This window comes from Mastigoproctus giganteus, chromosome 6 (assembly GCF_048544385.1).
Source record: "Mastigoproctus giganteus isolate SK-2022 chromosome 6, ASM4854438v1, whole genome shotgun sequence".
Taxonomy (NCBI): Eukaryota; Metazoa; Arthropoda; class Arachnida; order Uropygi; family Thelyphonidae; genus Mastigoproctus; species Mastigoproctus giganteus.
In genome coordinates this window covers 13009432-13030562 of record NC_143580.1, presented here as the reverse complement: position 1 = coordinate 13030562, position 21131 = coordinate 13009432, and the positions used below count along the sequence as shown (strand labels likewise).

Here is a 21131-nt window from a genome sequence, read left to right as displayed (position 1 = left end):
GTTATCGGTTGATTCAACTATTGCTCATATCAGATACCCAAATTATTTGCTGTATGATTCCTTTCGCCTCGAAGGTGGTACTTGTGCATATGTCCGTTCTGATATTCCCTGTCAGAGAATTGGCAATTTGGAATCTCCTCTCTTTGATCTTCTCTGGCTTAAAATCTCTCTACCTCATTGTATCAAATTCATCTGTTGTCTGTACCGTTCTCCCAACTCCACTAATCACTTGGAGCTCTTTGACTTCCTCTCTTTGTAGCTTGACTTTCTACAGTCCAATTTTCCTAACAGTGAGGTAATTTTCCTTTGCGATTTTAATGTTCACAACTCCAGCTGGCTTCTGTTTTCTAGTCACACCGACCCAGCTGGTCGGGATGCTGAGGCTTTTGCAATTACTAATGACATAGAACAGATTGTTCATTTACCTAGAAGAATATCAAACAATCCTAATCATACAGCCAATACGCTTGATCTTTTTCTCACAATCAACCCTTCTAAGTACACAGTCGTAGCGAAGCGAGAGGTCCTTTAGGCACTTCAGATCACAACTTGGTGATTGTCTCTTCTCCAATGGAACCTTTATCTCATGGATATTCCCAACCTCGTGTTGTTTGGCATTACAAGAATGCAAAATGGGATGACCTGAGAGACTTCTTTTCTTCTTTTCCTTGGTCGGATTACTGTTTCAAAACTCCTGATGTCAACGTTTGCTCAGATCGTGTCAGTGAAATTATTCCTGCAGGAATGGAATCCTTTATCCCACACTCCACTTTAAAATCTCATCCTTTATCTAAACCTTGGTTTTCCAATAAATGTGCTAAGGCTGTTCAAGAGAAGAATGTTGCATATCGTAATTGGCTTGTTTCTAATTCTTCAGTTTCATTTTCTGCCTACACGAAAGCTCGCAACAATTGTAAAGCAGTTATTAATCAGTCCAAACTAGAGTTTGAACAGGCTAAGAGTAGAAAACTTGCTTCTTGCGCTAACGTTAGCCGAGCATTCTGGTCTCTTGCCAAAGCTATTGGCTGCAATTTTTGCCCATCTCTGCTCCCACCTCTGTCCAAACTAGATTGTTCTGTTGTCACTTCAGCCAAGGATAAAGCTGACCTGCTAGCATCCCATTTTTCTTCCAGCTCATGTATTAATGATCTTGGTAAAACACCCCCCCCCCCACCATTCCCAACACGCTCCATTCAATGCCTCCTGTGGTCTTCCGTCAAAAGGATATCAGAAGGATTTTGATGAATCTTGATGCTAAGAAAACTCCAGGTCTTGATGGTATTTCTCCACTTGTTCTCAAAACCTGTGCTCCTGAACTTATTCTTTGCCGTCTTTTTTCACTTTCTTATTCCAAAGGTGTTTTTCCTTCTGCTTGGAAATTTGCTCATATCCAGCCAGTTCCTAAAAAGGGTGACAAATCCCTTCCATCCGGTTATCGTCCCATTGCAATTACTTCTACTCTTTCCAAAGTAATGGAGAAATCAATTAACCGCCAGCTCCTAAACTACCTAGAAACCTTCCGTCTGATCAACGATCGCCAGTATGGATTCCGTCAGTGTCGATCCACTGGTGATATTTTGGCTTATGTTACCCATTTATGGACCAATTCAATGGAAAGGTTCGGTGAAACACAAGTAGTTGCTCTTGACTTCTCAAAGGCTTTTGATCATGTTTGGCATAAAGGTCTTCTAAACAAGCTTCCATCTTATGGTTTGCCAACTGTTTTTAGTAATTGGTTATCCAGTTTTCTCTCTGATCGCTCACTGAAGGTGATGGTAGATGGCTCTCTGTCTTCTAACTTCTCCACTAATGCCGGTGGCCCCCAAGGTTCAGTTCTTTCCCCCACTCTTTTCCTCTTGTATATTATGACCCTCTTCCATTGACTGGAAATCCTATGCATAGTCTTGCCAATGATAGCACATTGCATTCCACTTTCCATTTTAAGAAACCTTGTCCTGCTCAATCAGCTTCAACTTCTCGAAAATCTGCTACCAATTCCTTAAATGCCGATCTTCAAGTAATTCTCCAGTGGGGCAAAGACAACTTAGTTGATTTCAACCCTTTTAAAACTCAGTCTTGTCTTATATTTTTCCAAAAGGATTCTTCTCCTCCTATGCTTATCTTTAGTGACACTCCGATTTCTAGGCAAAATGATATCTCTTTTGGGGATTACCCTGACTTCTAATCTCTCTTGGCACAAGCATATTACAAATATTGCTTCCTCTGCATCTAAAAAACTTGGTTTTCTGTTTCGCTCTCGGCATTACTTTTCTTCCAAACAGGTTCTCACTCTGTATAAATCGCAAATCCGCCCTGCCATGGAATATTGTTCCCAGATCTGGGGTGGTGCCCCCAAAACCTCTCTCTCAGGCTTCTTGATTCCATTCAGAAGAGGGCAGCTAGGTTAATTAATGATTCATCTCTAACAGAGTCTCTCCACAGAAACAGTACGTCTTTCTCATAGATGTACTGTTTCTGCTGCATGCCTCCTCTACAGATACTTCCATGGGCACTGTTCTCCTGAATTGACTTCTATAATTCCCACTCTCTCCTTCAAAACAGTCCGAACACGTGCCACCACCAGCCAACATCCATTTACTGTCCAACTTCAAACCCACAGAACCAACTTTTCATCTTCCTCATTTATTCATTCAACTGCCGTTTTCTATAACAACTCTCCTTCATACGTATTTCCTGAAAATTACAATCTACAGAAGTTCAAGTCGAATGTTAACAAATATCTTCTTTTGTCTTCTCAACCTCCAACCCAAGCACAGTACTAAGTTACTATAGGTTCTAATACCTCTCGTGTTTGGGGTTCACATAAAAAAAAAAAAAAAAAACTCATACGCTTGCTTTCTTGCATCACATGCCTCTATTACACACAAATTGTAAATGAAATATCTTTTTTGAATTTTTACATTTCTAGTATAAAATTTATATATATAAAAAAAGAACATGTTCAAAGTTAATATTTGAATCAATTATCATTTGTCAATGATAATAGTACTCAAATAACCACAATTAAAGAAATTACTTTTGCACATGAACCATAAACAGTAGTGAATATTGTAGGGTTAATGAAATTCAGTGAAACTGAAGGAATCATGTGACCTCACAGGCAGAAACTGAATGTAGAAATGCATTAATTTATAAATTATCTTTGTACCTATGTTTCCTGAGTTATTTATATTCCTCTTGTGTTTGATCTTGGTTTAGTGATTAAAACATTTTTATTAATAAAGTGTAATTTTATTTCATTACAACTAATCTTAGTCCCTATGTTTTTTGAATTTTAAAAGGAATAAATATTTATTTTTCCTTTTTTTTTTCTGTAGCATTTTTACTTCTTGGGCTCCAGATACACCAAGGTATGTCTCATTTAACAAGTAATATAATAGTGGCATAAGATATTTTATACTTAATAGTTTTTTTATTTTCTATACTTAATAGTTATTTTCTTTAACTGCATCTGTTAAAATTATAATTACTTTATTCATCAGAAATGAAATATTTTAACTGATAATGTAATACTTTCCAAGCTTTTTAGGTGCCAACACACTGTATATGTGCCAAAAACAATTTAACATCCCACTCTTTTCGTTCCCTATCTAACTTGGTGGTAAATGCAGTGTTATACAACTTCCTTTGTTTTTGGGCCAAAAACATGTAGACAAGAGTGAAAGAGAGAAGATGTGTTGTACTAAGTGCAAGCTTATCCAAGGCCATCTGAAATCAGCTACGTTAGTTATTAGCTTCAAAGAGAAATAGCATGCTCAGCTCTTTGGCCACTAAGTGTGAAGAACATGACGAACATAGTTACATCATATTATATTTTAATCAGTTAGTTACACCAATATATGCAGTGAAAGGAAATCAGAATGATTTAATGGAGACTGTCTTTTTTAACAGTATTGATATGATGCCAAAATTTGGTGATATCCTTGGGGCACAACACTTTGGGGTGCCGCAACATCAATTTTGGAAAGCATTGTAATTAATAAAAGGAGTAAACTCAGGAGATGAATCATATTTCATCTTTGCAGATGAAATATGTAAAAAGGGCAAGCTGCAGCCATTATCAACCCACTGCAGGATGGAAGCCTCTTCAAGCGTAATCTGCCATGCTGGTCCAATACGGGTTGTCAGATCAACCGTATTTAGCAGTCAGGGACTTGAACCCCAATTTACTTAAAGAGAGTGTGCTACTGCACTCCCATTCCTGACTACTTGGCTACGGAGGCCTCAGTGAAGATGAAACATGTATTTAAGCTAAAACTTTGCCAACTCCAAAATACATTGCTAAATATGTGAAAAAAATGGATGAGAAGATATATTCATTTATAATTCAAAAAAAGTTAGCATTATTAGCATACAAAACTTTTTCTGTAAATTTATTAATTATGTACCTTATTTAAATCTAAGGCAACTATGAATGTAAACTGAGATGATGGGAGAAAAGACCTTTCCTTTTGTTCCACCCCAGCATAATGTCTGTGCTATGATTTGTCCAGGCCATGTGCACACTAAAGATGACACTGTGTGTGTGTGTGTGTGTGTGTGTGTGTGTGTGTGTGTGTGTGTGTGTGTGTGTGTGTGTGTGTGTGTGTGTGTGTGTGTGTCAAGACAAAAAAAAACATAAACATAAAATGAACAGTGTCTCAACTGGCAGACCATGTTTATTTATACAAAACTGTAAACAAAAGTAACTCAGACAGTGGCATGTTGTAAGTTGAATCTTTTCCAAGTATAATTCTTAGTAAATAGATAATTGAGACATTAAGAGTTATGAAAAAGAAAACACTAATCCATTTAATGAATACAGAAAAAAAAATTCCTGTTGCAGTTAAGGTTGAATTAAACAAGTTGCAATTCTGCTCCTTCTTGTACCATGTCTCAGTGATAGCTCTGCATTGGTCGCAAATATTATAATATGCAAAATAAAAGAAAATATAAATATGAAAAGACAAAGCAGCACTCACCTTTAGTGGTGCAAATGCACAAACCCTCCTGCACACCCTAAAGGGTGCCCACACCCACCAAAGAATAAGTGCCACTTTTATAATAAATAGATTATTAGATAATATAAACCAGGAAAGCTTGATGTCTCTTTGAAAAGGGACATCAGCTTTCCTCTTGGGAGTTTCAAGTTTCCATTTCCTAATTATCTGTTTATTATAAAATTGGTGCTCATTCTTTGGTGGATGTGCATTTCCTTGGGCAGGGAGGGTCATGCTTTTGCCTTGCTGAAGATGGTTGCTGCTTTGTCATCTCTAATTTATATTTATTTTTTAGTTTATTTTATTTTATTTTGAATATTTGGTAGCTTGTTACAAAAAGTGAAGAATCTTGCCTAGTTCAACCATAATACAAAGTTTTTTTGGGGGGGGGGAATTGAAGGAAGTTTTCTGTTAGCAAGCAAGCTGTTGATTACTGGAATCAGTTGCCTCATGGGTGGCTGAGGCTGACATTTTGGACAGATTCAAAGGTCGGTTGTGTTGGTTATTTATTTCTTCTTTTAGTTTATTTTATTTTTTATTTTATTTTATTATTTTTATATTTTAATATATTTATTTATTATTTTTAAATTTTATTTTATTATTTATGTATTTATTATTTTTATATTTTATTTTTTTGGCTGATGCACCAAAAGTCTCATGCTTCATTGCACCATATAGCTAATAATAATGTTAACTGCATCAGGAATTTGCTGTATTTATTACATGATTTTTAGTGTTTTCTTTTTCACATTTCTCAGTGATAGCACTGCATTGGTTGCTGTAATAAATGTTAACCGAGATTGTGCCATATATACCAAAAAATAAGTATACTTATGTATAGAATAGGGCAAAAAGTTATGCTAATTGCATCTTAAACTTGAGAATACTTAGTTATAATATGTATAAAATAGAACCTTAACAACTATCCACAAGCTTCTAAGAAAAAAAGTAAATGATACTGAGGCAAGGCAAAAAAAAGTAGAAATGTATATTTGTCTTTCCTGTAATTTTCAAGATTAACTGTATGATAAAATTATATCCCAATTCTAGTTCTTTGCAGATTACTTTACCTCCAGGGAGACATTTGCTGGATGATAGTGTCCTTGAAGACTTGCCGGTACCTGTCAAATCTGCCACCATTTCAGCAGGAGGTAGGTTTTATGAATTTATTCTATTTTTATTTTATTGTTATGCAAAAACTAATTGGACAATTGATTTTACTTTTTGCATGTGTTTTGCATATATTAATACATAATGCTAACACGTTACCTAGCACTTTTGTTATTTGGTTTTTAGGAGCATTAGCAACTAAGCCCATATTGCTCCAGGGATATGCAGTGGTCATTCTCTGACCTTTCTGAATTCTCCGTATTTGGTGGTCATTGGGCTCGAACCCCGGTCTAATCAAGAAGCGTGTGCTATGCACTGCTGCACCTGGCTACGGAGGTGCCTTATAAAACTGTAACTTCTGGTTGGAGAGACTAGCACATTTCTCTCTCTCTCTCTCTCTCTATTCTGATGGATTTGTGACTCTATTTGGGAGGGGGTCCAAAAGTACCTACTAGTGTGGCACTACCGGATGTGAAACAGAATTACACAATCAGTAAAAAATTATAAATTTTTTTTTGCATGAACAAAACATTTCGTGCTGTGTAATATTTTTTGTTATCAACAGTTTAACTCAATGGTAAATGTATCCCTTATTGATAATTCAAAAGTAGCACATAACTTTTTTTGCCTGTAACTGCATACTTTAACCTTAGTAAAACATACCTAACACTTCAAGAAGGCCATGGTATTGAAGGTTTTATTGGGGACTGTAACATCTCAGTGAGCCCACCAAATCATATGCCATACATCCTAATGAAAGCAAATGTCTGTACTCACTCTACCAAACATTCATGATTAATAGCAACTGTGATTCCTTCAGTTTGTGTAAGTTTGATGTTAATGATTACTGATAAACCCGATTCATGATGAAGATCCAAAAATAAAAAAAAATCTATTGATTTTGAAACTTGCAGGTCATGTTGCCACTGAATTAGATCGAAAGACTAACTATGCACGTTGTGATCCACTGAACATTGCTATTTTTATTATTTATATTACATGTGCACCAACTACTGAAAGTACCAGTCACCAGCAAAAACTCCAAGGCCACTGATGTTACTCAGTGCTTCATGTGTAGCAAAATCCTGTTTTGCAGGCACTTATGAAGCCTACAAATAAGTTTTCAATTACTTGTGTAAAGAACCTTGTTTTATTATCAGTAAAATTTTAATGCCAGATAACTACTTTAACCCTTACTTGTGCAGTATGTATGCCTCCTGGAGTGAGACTTTTCGTTGAATTTGGAAGTTTGAAAAATTGAAAACTATGTACATAAATGCTTTTACATATTAATTTTTTTACTATTTTGACTTTATAAGCGGCATTATTGTCAAAAATGAAGCCAAAAGTCAAATTTAAAAAAAAAAAGATGCCTTTAAGACAGCTTAAAATATAAAAAAATAATAATAATTTGCCATTGTTTATTTATTATTATTTTTTTATGCAGTAATATTGTTTTCATTAGCACTTGCAGTGGAAAAGATGTAAGAAACCAAGCTTATACAACATCATCCAAAAAAAACTACACCTCCCATTTTACCTATTCATTCCGTCCAATAGTTTGTCTGGTTTGTCCTGGAATTTATTTAAACTATGTACTGAGTACTGTACAGGTCTGGAGGCCTCAATTTAGGAAGAATGTAGAGTTACTTGAGCGAGTTCAGAGAAGGGCAACAAGATTGGCGAGGGGAACGAAAGGGTAGTCTTACAAAGAAAGGCTTAAGTTCTGCAAATTGCAGCATCTGGAGACTAGGTATCTGCGAGCTGATCTGATTGAGGTGTATAAAGCCTTGCATGGGTTGAGCAGGCTCAATTCTGATGAGATTCTTCCCCTTTCTCAGATTACAAACCCGAGGGAGCATAAATTCAAATTAAGGAAAGCCAGTTATAGAATAGATGTGCGGGAGCATAAATTCAAATTAAGGAAAGACAGTTATAGAATAGATGTGCGGAAATTTGCCTTTAGCCAGCAGGTAGGTGATTGCTGGAACAAACATCCATCTGTCGTGGAAGTTGATAGCTTAAATAAATTCAAGGAGGAACTGGACAAGCATTTAGAGGCAATGAATTTGTGAAATTTTTTTTTTTTTTGATTGATGCTACATAAGCTTGCTTTCTTGCATCTCGATTACTACTATCAACTTCTACAACAACATATGGAAGTTTCTTCTAGCAATCAACCACCCACTGGCTAAAGGCAAATTTCTGTATATCTATTCTGCAACCTTCCTTTGTCAATTTGAATTTGTGTCCCTTCGTGTGTGGCCTGAGCAAGAGGAAGAATCCCGTCAGCATTGAGTTTGCTTAATTCAGTCAAAGTCTTAAACACTTCAATCAGATTACCTTGCAGGTGCCTAGCCTCCACGCTCTGCAATTTGCAGAACTGAAGCCTTTCTTGGTAAGAGCACTCCTTTGTTCCACTCGCCAATCTCATTTCTCTTCTCTGTACTCGTTTCAGGCAGCACCACATCCTTCCTAAAATGAGGCCTCCAGACCTCTGTGCAGTACTCAAGATGTGGTCCCACCATTGCCTTATGCAATGGGATAATCACCTCCTTATCCCTGCTGGAAAAATTCCTGTATACCATTGACAAAACCCCATGAGCTGCTCTGGCAGCCCGTTTGCACTACTCTGAAAACTTCATATTTGACAGCACAAATACTGCCAAGTCTTTCATTTTCTACCACCCAGAGTAATATACCACACAGTTGGTACGTTACTCTGGGATTACAGCTACCCATATACAGTACTTTGCATTTATCAATGTTAAACTTCAGTTAACTTTTCTAGATCCTGTTGCAGTGGCATATCGTCATTACTGTCATTGACCACCCTGCCAACCTTTGTATCATCTGCAAACTTTGACATTAAGCCTGATATACCTTCATCAATATTGATAAATGTAAAAAATGAACACTGAACCCTGGAGGATTCCATTGATAACATTAGTCCATGAAAAGCAATGTCCATTGATTACCACTCTTATCTTTTGCCACTCAACCATCCCTTTATCCATAGCAGCAATTTGCCCTTAATGCCACGCTGCTCCAATTTGTACAGCAGGCTTTTAAGTGCAACAGTAGCAAAAGCTTTCTTGAAAGGATATGATATGAAATTTTTTTTTTTTTTTTTTGCATCAGTTCCTTTGTGATCCCATCATAGTAACTAATCAAATTTCCCCTTAATAAACCCATGCTATATCTAAACTATAACTGCAGTCTTGCCTAGATTATCCTGCAGTGCTTGTTTAACTAGTGAATTCATTATTTTCCCCGGGAACAGAAATGAAACTGACAGGTCTGTAATTACTTGTGTCACCGCCGACCGGGCTAGCTGAGTGGGTAAAGTACCTGCCCGGCAACCCAAAGGTCGCGGGTTCGATTCCCGCCTCGGGCTTGGATCAAATTACTGCAAAAACCTTGGGAGGTGCAATATGGCCACAGAAGCCGATGCGCCAACAACTACCAAATCAAAAAAAAAAAAAAAAAAACTTGTGTCACCCTTTCATTCCCCATTTGTGAAATGGGTATACATTTGCACATATCCAGTCTGCGTGACTTCCCCTGAATTCAAGGATGCTCTCATAATTATGGTTAAGGGTTTGCTTACTTCCTTTTCTGCCTCCCTTAATATAATTGGATAGATCCCATCCACCCCAGGTGCCTTTCTTATGTTTAACTTCAATGATTTATCTTCCACTCTCCTATCGGTTATTACAAAATCATTTAGCTCCCTGTTAGATTTTGATAAACTTACGGCATCCCCTTCCGTAAAGAATTCCATTCACACACTTATTATTGATTCAGTTTCACCATCTTCTGGAATCACATTTAATTTCAGCTTTTGTAAGACTCATATCATCTTGAATTTTGTTGAAAGGTTGTGCCTTCTTATTCCAATTTTTTAAACTATTTTAAATATTAAAATGGTTACTATTATTTGTAAACACAGTTAATAGATGGCAGGTTGCCCTCGTTAAGATTTAAGACAGTATATGTATACGGATGTAATTTATTGATACTGTGTTGAAACAACCTTCAAAACATGTATCATACATTCATAATCCTTCAGTCCCTCAAACACAAAATATTCATACACATTTTTTTAAAATTAAATGTGTCCTCACAAAAGATTTAATATACATACAGTTGTTGCAATATTTAACATGGTTTTCTGAATGCCTAGCATTGTTTTTAAGTGTAGTCACAATTCTTTAAGACCCAAATAAATATGTAGTTTTGTTATCATTAAAGGGATAACTAGGTAATAAAATCTGTTGAATTATTCTAATAGTTTTAATATTTTGATTATAAATATTTTCACTGAATTTACTTTAAACACGACAAAAGTATTGGAAAGAAATGCTGAAATACTAGAAAGTAATTTAATATTATAGAAGGTGCAAATTTTACTTTACTAACAAGGGATTTACTATTTTGAATGTTTCATTTTAATTTTTCTGGTAGAGATAAATGATGCAGCTGACATCACGGAAGATATTCTGCTTCCTGTTGTAACAAGGTACGTCTCTTAAGTGTTAAAAACTATGAAATTTTAAATAGACAATGGGAAGAAGTGTAGTTTGACAGAAAACATTCTCACTTTCTAATTGAATGGGATGATATTTGGAAAGATTAAACCCTAAGACTGAAATAAAATTTTAAATTTATGTTAAAAATAGCCTAATTTCTATGCTCAGATACTGCTTTCATACCATATAACCATATCTGATTGGTTTGTCAATCATTCTCCCACAAGATGCACCTTCTGATTCATCCACAAAAATTTTTTTCTTGAGAAAATACTTTGTTTCAATGTTTTTTATTATTATTTTTTTTTTAACTGGTGAAGTGTAAATGAAAACTGTTAAACTTTGTTTGATCACTATGAACCTCTTCAACTCCGCTTTCAAATTTTTAAGAAACTAAGTGAATATACTTCTCTTCAAAGGTAATTGTGAATTACAGCTGAGTAAAACCAGTGAGAATTACCCTGGTTTTAGAGTGGGGGAGGGGAGTTAAAAAGCCAAACAGGTTTCAGCAGGTTAATGTTTTATTGACTGCCATGTCAAAGGAATGCAGCTGAGAAGTCTTACTTTTAAGAATGAACAAGTGATTTTGCTTTATTTGAGCATTCTAGCACAAGTACTCTTATTGATAATCAGCAGATAACCAATTGTCATCCTGGCCTAGACATCCTTTAGCTCTAGATAGATCATCTGCAGTATATTTTTCTTACTTGCATAACAAATGGCAATTTCCTTCTATCATATTGACAACATATTAACCTTTTGTCAGTAACTGTATTATAGGCATGTATAAAAATACAGGTATAGTAATTTCTTCCAAAGAGCAATTTTTGATAGTGATATTTAAACAAATTTTTCATAATTTGTTGAAGAGCTTTGTGCCAGTGCTGGTATGCCCAGCCATGTTATTGTCAGTGATAGTGGTTTATCCATATTTTCCATGTAATAAGTGGTCTACATCCTAGATTTTACACACAAAAATAACAGTGGCTTTTCACTTAGAATTTGTCCATTTCAGATTTATTTTTCCTTGTCACACATTCGCTTCTGTAATTACTTGATAAATCTTTGTGCTGCACAATTTTTTTTTTTTTTACAGCTCATGAGTTTAAAATTCAAAATGTAATTGGCATGCATTTAATTTCTTACTCATAACTATACCATATTATCTAACAAGTCTCAATAATCTTGCTTGTTTTTTTGTATTTTTTGTGTGGGAAAACATCTTTGGCAGCACCTACTAAATTTTTGGACTGAAGAAAAACCAATTGGTAATGAAAATGGGAGACGCAAATGACATCACTTCCTAAATGAGGCTAACTCAGTCACTAATGTTAATTCGGTTGAGTAAGTAGCGGACATGAGCATAAAGCATTACATTGTTCATAACTTCAGTTCTAGCTGTTCGATTTTAAAAATTTAAACAGTTGATTTTCTTTTATCATCTACTATTGAATTGTGAAAAGTGTTGGAAATAAAATCTGAAATGTATTTTTCCTAAGGATGTTTTCACATAGTGTAAAACATCTTTTATATATACAGGGTACACATGCTGTTTTTTTTTTATATATATATATATATAGAAGCAACCCCTGTATAACACGGTACTTCTACAACACGGTTTCACTCTAACACAATCAATAAATTGTAGCAATCCTCGCACAACACGGTACTTATATAACACAGTTTCGCTCTAGCATGGTTAGAAAGTTATGGAAAACCTCGCATAACACGACATTTTTTAGCTTTTTTTTTTTTTTTTTTGTCAGGAAAAACCCTGCTATGTTGGATGTAATTTTTCAACATTCCCATCCTTTTTTGTGAATTCCCGCTGTTGACTCACTGGCGGCTATGCAAAAAAAAAAAAAAAAAAAAAAAAAAATTGGAAAATCTCTATATTTTATTTTGTTGGGAAATCCCTGTGCTATTGAATTCATGCTTGTTTGAGATCACAAAAAATTGACTTCAAAGCATGCATGCATTTGGAGCCTTTTAAGATTTTTGTAAGGTTATTTTGGCTTTTATTTGATCATTTATAAATTTTTCCAGGTATGTATTACTAAATTTTCTTAAGAACCACGTTGTGAATTAAATTCCAGCCCTAAATTATGCCTAAGGAAAGTAAAAAAGCACCCCTCAAAAGACATTTTTCAATTGTGGACTGTATCGGAATCATAGCTTTATCTCTCAGAGAAGTAAAAGTTTATTGAAAAATGTATGCCCAGAGTCAGTTCATTCAAGAAATATGGTCAAACCGACAGAAAATGGAATTGGTGCGATAGTAGAACTTGCTAAGTCATTAGGAGGAGAAGGTTTTGATGACATGACTACTGAAGATGTTCAAGGATTACTAGTAGAAAAAGAAGCTGGCAAAGCGAATTTGGTGGAAATGGCATCGGAGATAAACCAAATGAATTCAGAGGATGATAGCATAGATAAATTATGAAGTTCTAAATTTTACACTGAAAAACATACGGGAAAGCATGAACTTAGCCGCACAATTAGTCTTTTTTAATGCAGCTCCTTCGACTGAAAGGAACACAAAGGAAGCTTAAAACATGCTTAGCTCCTTACCAAGAAATTTGCAAAGATCTATCAAGCAAAAGCAAAGAAAGCCAGATTGGTGACTGCTTAAAGAGAGCAGAAGATACACGAAATCTAGATGATACAGAAGAAAGTTCAGAAGGTGAAGATATTCTGCAATAGAGAAAATGTTCTGGTTTGATTGTGCTTAGCAGCGTTGAAGAGGAAGAAAATTAAATGAAGATACATTAGTTGACATATATGTATCATAGTTTGTAAGACGTTTGTTCAGATTACTATTTTTAATAAAAATTAAGTTTCCGATAGTTTTAAAAAATTGTATATTTTTTAGCTTTTGGAACGTTAACCCCCTTTTTGTATTTGTTCTTAGTCCCATATAACACAGTTTTGCACTACACGAGATTTTATAGGAACCTAACTACTGTGTTGTACATGGATTACCTGTATAGCAATACCTCACTTAGCACGGCTTCAAACAGCATCATATGCCTCTACTAAATAAGCACTGGGAAAACAAAATTGAGAGTAGGAGTGCGGGCCTGATGATTGTGATGAGTATACCAAACAGCTATACAGAGACTGTTGACTGGAATTTGTGGGTTGGTTACTTACACACTAGCAAGACATTTGTGGACGTTTGTTTTCTACAGCAGCATGTTAGAGAGGCAACAAGAGAAAGCAGTGCTGTTGATATGGTTATCATCAGTAATTCTTCATGCATTAAGAATTTGCAGATAAAAGCCCCACTGGGTGGCAGCAATCAGTGTACTACTGTGGAATTTAATTAAACACAACTGCTGTCAAGAGTAAAGGAAAAGGCTTTTGTATGGATGACTACAGTGGTCTCATAGTTTTTAATTTCTGTGCAGAGTGACCAACTGCATAGATTGTTACCAGCAACAAATTCTAAATGGTAAGTATTCAGGTAAATAATCAAAGCTACTAGGCTTTTCATACCAACAAAGAAATACTGTTCAAGGCTTAGACCTAAATAGATGTCAGATGAACTATTGAGACATGTGGCAGAGAAGAAAAATGCATGTATATAAATTATCACGTGATACAGAAGCCTATGGTAGAGGCACCTCCGTAGCCAGGTGGGTAGGAGCGGCAGTGCATAGCACACGCTTCTTGATTAGACTGGGATTCGAGGTCCGGGGATATGCGATGGTCTTGATTAGACCATCGCATATCCCCGGAGCAATATGGCCTTAGTTGCTAATGCTCCTAAAAACCAAATAACAAACAAACATTACTCATGTCACCTTTAAATCCTCTTTTATGAATTGAGGATATATTCGCACATCTCCAATCCATAGGGACCTCCCCTGAATCTAAGGATGCTCTCATAATTATGGCCAAGGGTTTGCTTGCTTACTTTGCTGCCTCCCTTAATATAACTGGATAAATCCCATCTACCCCAGGTGCCTTTTTTATGTCCATCTTCAACAAATTTCTCCTCCACTCTCCTTTCAGTATCACAATGTCATTTAGCTTCTCAAGTTTAATAAACTTCTGGCATCCCCTTCTCTAAAGAATTCCTCATGTATGAATGTAGATGCAAAATACCTATTCAATTTGTCTGCAACCTGAGCAGGGTCATCAACAGTTAAACCATAGATATCAAATAGTCCAATGTGATTCAACCCACTCCTTCTACTGTTAATATAAGCATAGAGGTCTCTGCTGTTTTTCTTTGCATTCTTTGCCGGAGACATTCTCATAATGTGCTTTAGCTTGCCTAACTTCCTTTGTCACTTCATTACAGAGTAATTTACATCTACCATAGGCTGGTGTTGTTGTTATTTTGGTTTTTAGGAGCATTAGCAACTAAGGCCATATTGCTCCTGGGATATGCGGTCGTCATTCCCTGACCTTTCCACATCCTCCGTATTTGGTGGTCACGGGCTCGAACCCCGGTCTAATCAAGAAGCGTGTGCTACGCACTGCTGCTCCTGCCCACCTGGCTACGGAGGCGCCGACATGAGTAATTACAGACCTGTTAGCTTAATTTATGTTCCAGGGAAAATAATGGAATCACTGGTTTTAAAAGTAATGCAGAACCATCTGGACAGGCATGCAATTATACTACAATCACAGCATGGATTTGTTAAGGGGCAGTGTTGTTTAACCAATCTGATAGGTTACTATGATGCAGTGACCAAAGAACTGAATGCAACAAGTAATTTTGATATTTTATACTTATATTTCAGGAAGGCTTTTGATACTGTTGCACATAAAAGACTTCTGTACTAAACTGGAGCAATGTGAAATTAAGGGCAAATTATTGCTATGGATGATTAAGTGGAAGAAGACAGAGATTAGTTATCAGGTATATCAGGATTAATGTCTAAGTTTGCAGATGATACAAAGGTTGGCAGGGTGGTTAACGACAGTCATCAGAGTGATCAACTGCAACAAGATCCAGGAATATTGGGTCAGTGGGCTGAGAAATAGCATTTGAAGCTTAACATTGATGAACACAAGGCACTGCATATGGGTGACAGTAATCCCAGAGTAATTTATCAACTGTGGTACTGCACTCAGTGTAGTGGAGAATGAAACAGACCTGGAGGTAATTGTGAAGTTATACATGAAATTCTCTGACCAGTGAAGATATGCTGCTATGACAGCTTGTAAGGTTTTGTCAATGATATACAGAAACTTTGCAATCAGAATTAAGGAGGTGATCATTCCTTTGTATAAGGCCATGGTTAGGCCACATCTTGAATACTGTATACAGGTCTGGAGGCCTTACTTTAGGAAGGATATAGATCTGCTGGAACGGGTGCAGAGAAGGCAACCAGACTGGTGAAGTGAACAAAAGGGTGCTCTTATCTAGAAAGGCTTCATGTCTGCAAATTACAGACTTGAGACCAGGCACCTGTAAGGAGATCTGATTGTGGTGTTTAAAGCCTTGAATGGATTGAGTAAGCTTAATGTTGATGGCATTCTTCCACTTGGCTTATATTACACATGAGGGAGCATAAATCCAAGTTGAGGAAGAATGGTTGCAGGATAGATATAGACAAATTCTTGGAGGATACGAATGGGTAAACTTTTTTTTTTTTTTTTTTGATTGATGCTATATAAATTTTATTTTTTTGCATCCTTTGCCATTCCTACTACTACTACAAAGTATTTCACATTTTCATTGCAGTCCCCCAAAAAAAATATGCTTCCTCCCTGCAATCTGATAAATTTATATCTCTCTATACATTAAAAAAGTTTTTTCCCTCCTAGTGATATTTATTCGAGCCTATGGGAGAAGCAATGAGTGAGGCAGTTATGTCAGTACAAATGCAATTAATTATTGTCAACTGCCTCCATAATGCTCACCGACCTCGTGCACATGCTTCACTGTCTAACATTTGATGTTAGAGGTGTATAAAGCCTTGAATGGTTTGAGCATGCTCAATGCTGATGGGATTCTTCCTCTAGCTCAGAATAATCACCTGAGAGGGCATAAATTCAAATTGAGGAAAGACATGTAGGATAGACGTGCGGAAATTTGCCTTTAGCCAGCGGGTGGTTGGTTGGTGGAACAGCCTTCCATCCCTAGTCGTGGAGGTTGATAGCCTAAATAAGTTTAAGGCTCAGCTGGACAGGTATTTTAAACGAACAGAGGGGTGAAGTGGAAGTGGGTTTTTTTTTTTTTTTTTGCTGATGCTGCATAAGCTTGCTTTCTTGCATCAAATGCCTCTACTAATGCTAATGTTCCATTGTAATGTTTTTTTGTATATTAATGAATATTGTATATTTGTAAATAGTTTAGTATTTTGTAAATATTTTAATATATTTGTATAGTTTGTAAATATTTCAGTCCTGCTCTTTCGGATGCAACAATATTCCTCATGCATTATGGAACCTGAAGCAAAAGGCATATGCCCAAAATCTATTATTTGGGTACCACTTTTCTCCACACAGTGGACGTGGTCGTAGAATGGAGTAATTGTATGGTCAAGTTCTGTGATTGAGTTATTATTGTGAATTCATTTTGTTTCTGATTGTTTTGTGTCATCGAGGAGTGTGCTTATCTTAGGTAGGGTATTTATTCCCCCATCCCGCTGTTTTAAAATCGGAAAACAAGTTCTCGATTTTAAAACAGTGCCAAGTGAGGGGATAAACATCCTAGGCATGTCAGCCTGGGAGATAAGGGGGGTGAGACTAAACAGTGAGTGGCACCTGTCAATCACTGTCTTCCCCTGACTTTTAGTCAAAGTGTAGAGCCAAGATCTGAATTTTTACCAGGCCTTTTCCTAAGTGACCTATGTAAACACAGGTAAATAATTACATAGTGATATTTATTCGACCTCGAGAATGCCACGCACTACAAATGCACAGGTAAATAATTATATAGGTCATTTCATGATTAGATATCGATCAGTGCATTTTTACAGGAAATTCTTTACATAGACAAGATTTGGTTTACTCCATCATACCTCTACATACTATGCAGAAAAGCGTGTGCAGAGGTTGGCGAGCAAAGGAAGCAGGGGGTAGAGTCCCTAGTAGTAATAAAAATACTTTCTTTCAAAATTATAAAGATTTAGCTAAGGAGTGTATGAATAAACAAAAGATATAGTTAATCAATTTCTGTTATCTGGTATGCATAAAGTATAATAATCTAATGCTTATAAGATAAATAAATAAAATTATTTATTTATTTATCTTATTGTTTGTTTGTTAAATTTGATGTATTCCAGTAATGCAGAAGAGGTACCCTTAGATGGTACAGATAAACCAGCCACATATCAAAGTTGTCTGAGACGTAAAACAATTCTAAAAGAAGGAAAGAGACCAGCTGTAAGTATTCATGTTTCCTGGAAAATTTTATTACAAGCACTGACAGTTCCTCAGTAACATAACACAGCCATTTAACCTAATTTTTGCTCCTGATAGCAGTTTTACAAGTTGATCTAGATTTTCCTATAAAATGCCATCCATCTTTGTTTCTCAATAAACAGATACCATGACTTTTATCAATTTTAGTAAGAATGACTGATCACTTAGTAATTTCATTATAAAAGTGTGTTCTTATTATAATATTACAGTATACATTACTTTTAGATGTCAGTGTACAATGAAATAGAACAAGTAATGAAATAAATAGAAAATCCAGTGCTTAAAATAAAAATAAAACTTTTAAATTTGGTATATTCCAGTGCATCTCATTATGCCAAAATACATACATTTATTGTATTTTAATGAATATTTAGGAAAATATTTATACAAAAATTCCTCAGTTTATTGATAAATTTGCATGTGATTATGAATACAAAAATTTAAGGCAAAGTGATTGTTGAATGCCACTGATATGAAATGTCAGCAGCATTCTTGTATTAATATAGGCAATCCTTATGTGTCATTTTCAATTACTAACATAAAGTCCAGACCTGTAGTAATTATAAGAAGTTCAACATAAGATCAAGGGCTATTTCAAAAGAATGGTAACACATGTTAGTCCTTGTAAAGGAATGGAAAAATCAGAAGCTTTCCAAATATAAGTTTATATTGTAAGCAGTGTTTTATTCCAGTTCAAAACCACAAAGAATCAAATGCTAGATTAAATGAGGGAGATTTACAGTCTCTCTCTCTCTCTCTCTCTCTCGCTCACCAAAAAAATAGCATCAACACTGCTCACAGCAGCATTATTGATTGTTCATATCCTCTTCCAAAAAACAAAGTATGAACATAGAAGACAGACAGCAACAACCATTTGCAGAGAACAATTAGAAAAATCTGCAGGTTCTAGCAAATGACTGCATTCTTAAATCTGGAAAAGGTTATTTCAGATTGATAAACAATGGACATAACCATTAGGTAATGGTTGTAGACAGTGTGATATGAAAAAAAAACAAAGTAGTAAGAAGAAAAATTTTAGAATGTAGACTAAATAACCAAATTTTCAAGTTAAATTTTCTATATCTAGGAACACCCTTTAATGAAGTTGGAAGGTTAGACATGAAAATTAATAACAAAATAAGTAAAACTTGTCAAAAGAGATATAAAGATAATATGCTCCTGGCCGTGTTGCTGTGATGAGTATTACTGTTCCTAGCACTCGTATACTTATCAGCAATAAAGAGATTTAATTTAGAAATACTTTTTTATTATAAAAACCTACATTAGCATTAGAATGTTTGTTTATTTACAGTTGTAATTAAACAGATATTCTTACATATTTTATGTAACAGTGAAGTAGAATGACAACGATTACTGATGAAGTGAAAAGAATATACCATATCTGATTGCCAACTGGAAATAAGCAGATATTCTGACATAGGTTGTGAAGTGTTTTAATTCTCTTTTGACAAGTTTTGCATTGCTTATTCACCATGCCATTCAAGCAACATCTAAAGAATAAAGCAGGAAGTATACGAAGCCAGTAAAATTCATTTACAGCAAAACAGAAATTAGCCAAAAGATAAAAATTTCTTTCTATGACAGTTTTTAAACCTATTTTAACCTAGGGAGCTGAGAGTTAGGTTAGGTTAGCTTGATCAAAAATTGAGTCTTCAGAAATAAGAATTTTTAACAAAATAAGTGTCATTTTCAGTTGCTAACTGGGATCAACAGATGGAAACAGTGACAAGACCATGCCACCAATGAGAAAATAATAGAAAAAATTCTTGGGGTAACTAATCAGTCAAAAGAAAGTGGAGCAAACTTAAGATAACTTAAAGTTAGCTAAACAGATATTCAGAGCAAAAAAATCGTGTGTACCATGTACGCACGAAAGATGTTTTTTGTGTAAACACCTTTGATGACACCTACTAAATTTCAAACAGCTAGAACCGAAAACATGAATGATGTAATTTATGCTCACGCCCGCTACTTACTCTACCGAATCAATGTTAGTGATAAATAGGATACACATGTCCGTTGCTTACTCTACTGAATCAACATTTGAAAGAGGTTAGCCCAATAGCCTAATTACCCATTTGATCATAGCCATTTGTTGATTAGTTTGATTGCAATAATACAAGTATTTGTAACAATACAAGTATTTGTATTGTTACAATCATACTATCTTATTGGATCATGTTACTCTGTCATGCTTTGTCGCAAATTACACATGCAGCACTAATGAGGTCTACAAGAAACGACAGTATTCACACATTATATGCTATCGAAACTATGAATTGGCTTAGGATCTCAATGAGTACAAGTGTGAGATGGTAACGCTGCACATTCCATTTCTCAATGAGAAACAGATGCTGTCAGAGATGAAATATGTCAAGATCTATGACGACAATGAAGAACTCATACCAGATCGTAAATTGTATGAATCGTACTTGGACATTCGCAAAATGATTTGAAATATGCAAGATGATGTGTCAAGACAACGACGACAGTGACTCTGATGAAGTATGCGATAATGACCTGCATAGCCTTGTAATGCAACTGTGAGAAGAAGACCCCTTTCAAAATTTTTACAATCATCCAAACAGTGAGATGAATGAGGATCTAAAGCTTGCCACAATCAACCGGCTCAGCCCAATTGCAAAGAAACACGAAAACTTGATGACCAATGAGGACTTCTGCAACTTTTTTTTTTTTTTTTTTATGAAAACCCCAAACACGAGAGGTATTAGAACCTATAGTACTTTGTACCGTGCTTGGGTAGGAAGTTGAGAAGACGAAAGAAGATATTTGTTGACATTAGACTTGAACTTCTGTAGACGTATATTTTTCAGGAAATACGTATGAAGGAAGGTTGTTCCAGAAAATGGCAGTAGAATGAATAAATGAGGAAGATGAAAAGTTGGTGGCCAATGACAAGCAAAATATTTTGCTCATACATGTAATTTGGAGTCTGTTATCTCCCAATTGCGAACCAACTCAAATATTCTTGACCGGCTCAGCTGGTTGTGGAAAAACATTTATGATTCATCTCTTGATGGAAATATATAACTGCTTCAGTAATACAGATGGGTACTCAGAG

The 21131-nt window shown here is 35.5% G+C and overlaps 1 protein-coding gene across 1 annotated transcript in view; it reads left to right on the top strand.

The window, feature by feature from the left end:
• The window catches only part of LOC150083925 (ras-specific guanine nucleotide-releasing factor RalGPS1-like), a 103061-nt gene that overhangs the window by 63269 nt on the left and 18661 nt on the right, over positions 1-21131 (top strand). The window contains exons 10-13 of the mRNA XM_090375622.1: positions 3339-3371; positions 6051-6151; positions 10578-10632; positions 17890-17989. Coding sequence (XP_090231748.1) covers positions 3339-3371; positions 6051-6151; positions 10578-10632; positions 17890-17989 — 289 coding nt within the window. The remainder of the gene's footprint in view (positions 1-3338; positions 3372-6050; positions 6152-10577; positions 10633-17889; positions 17990-21131) is intronic.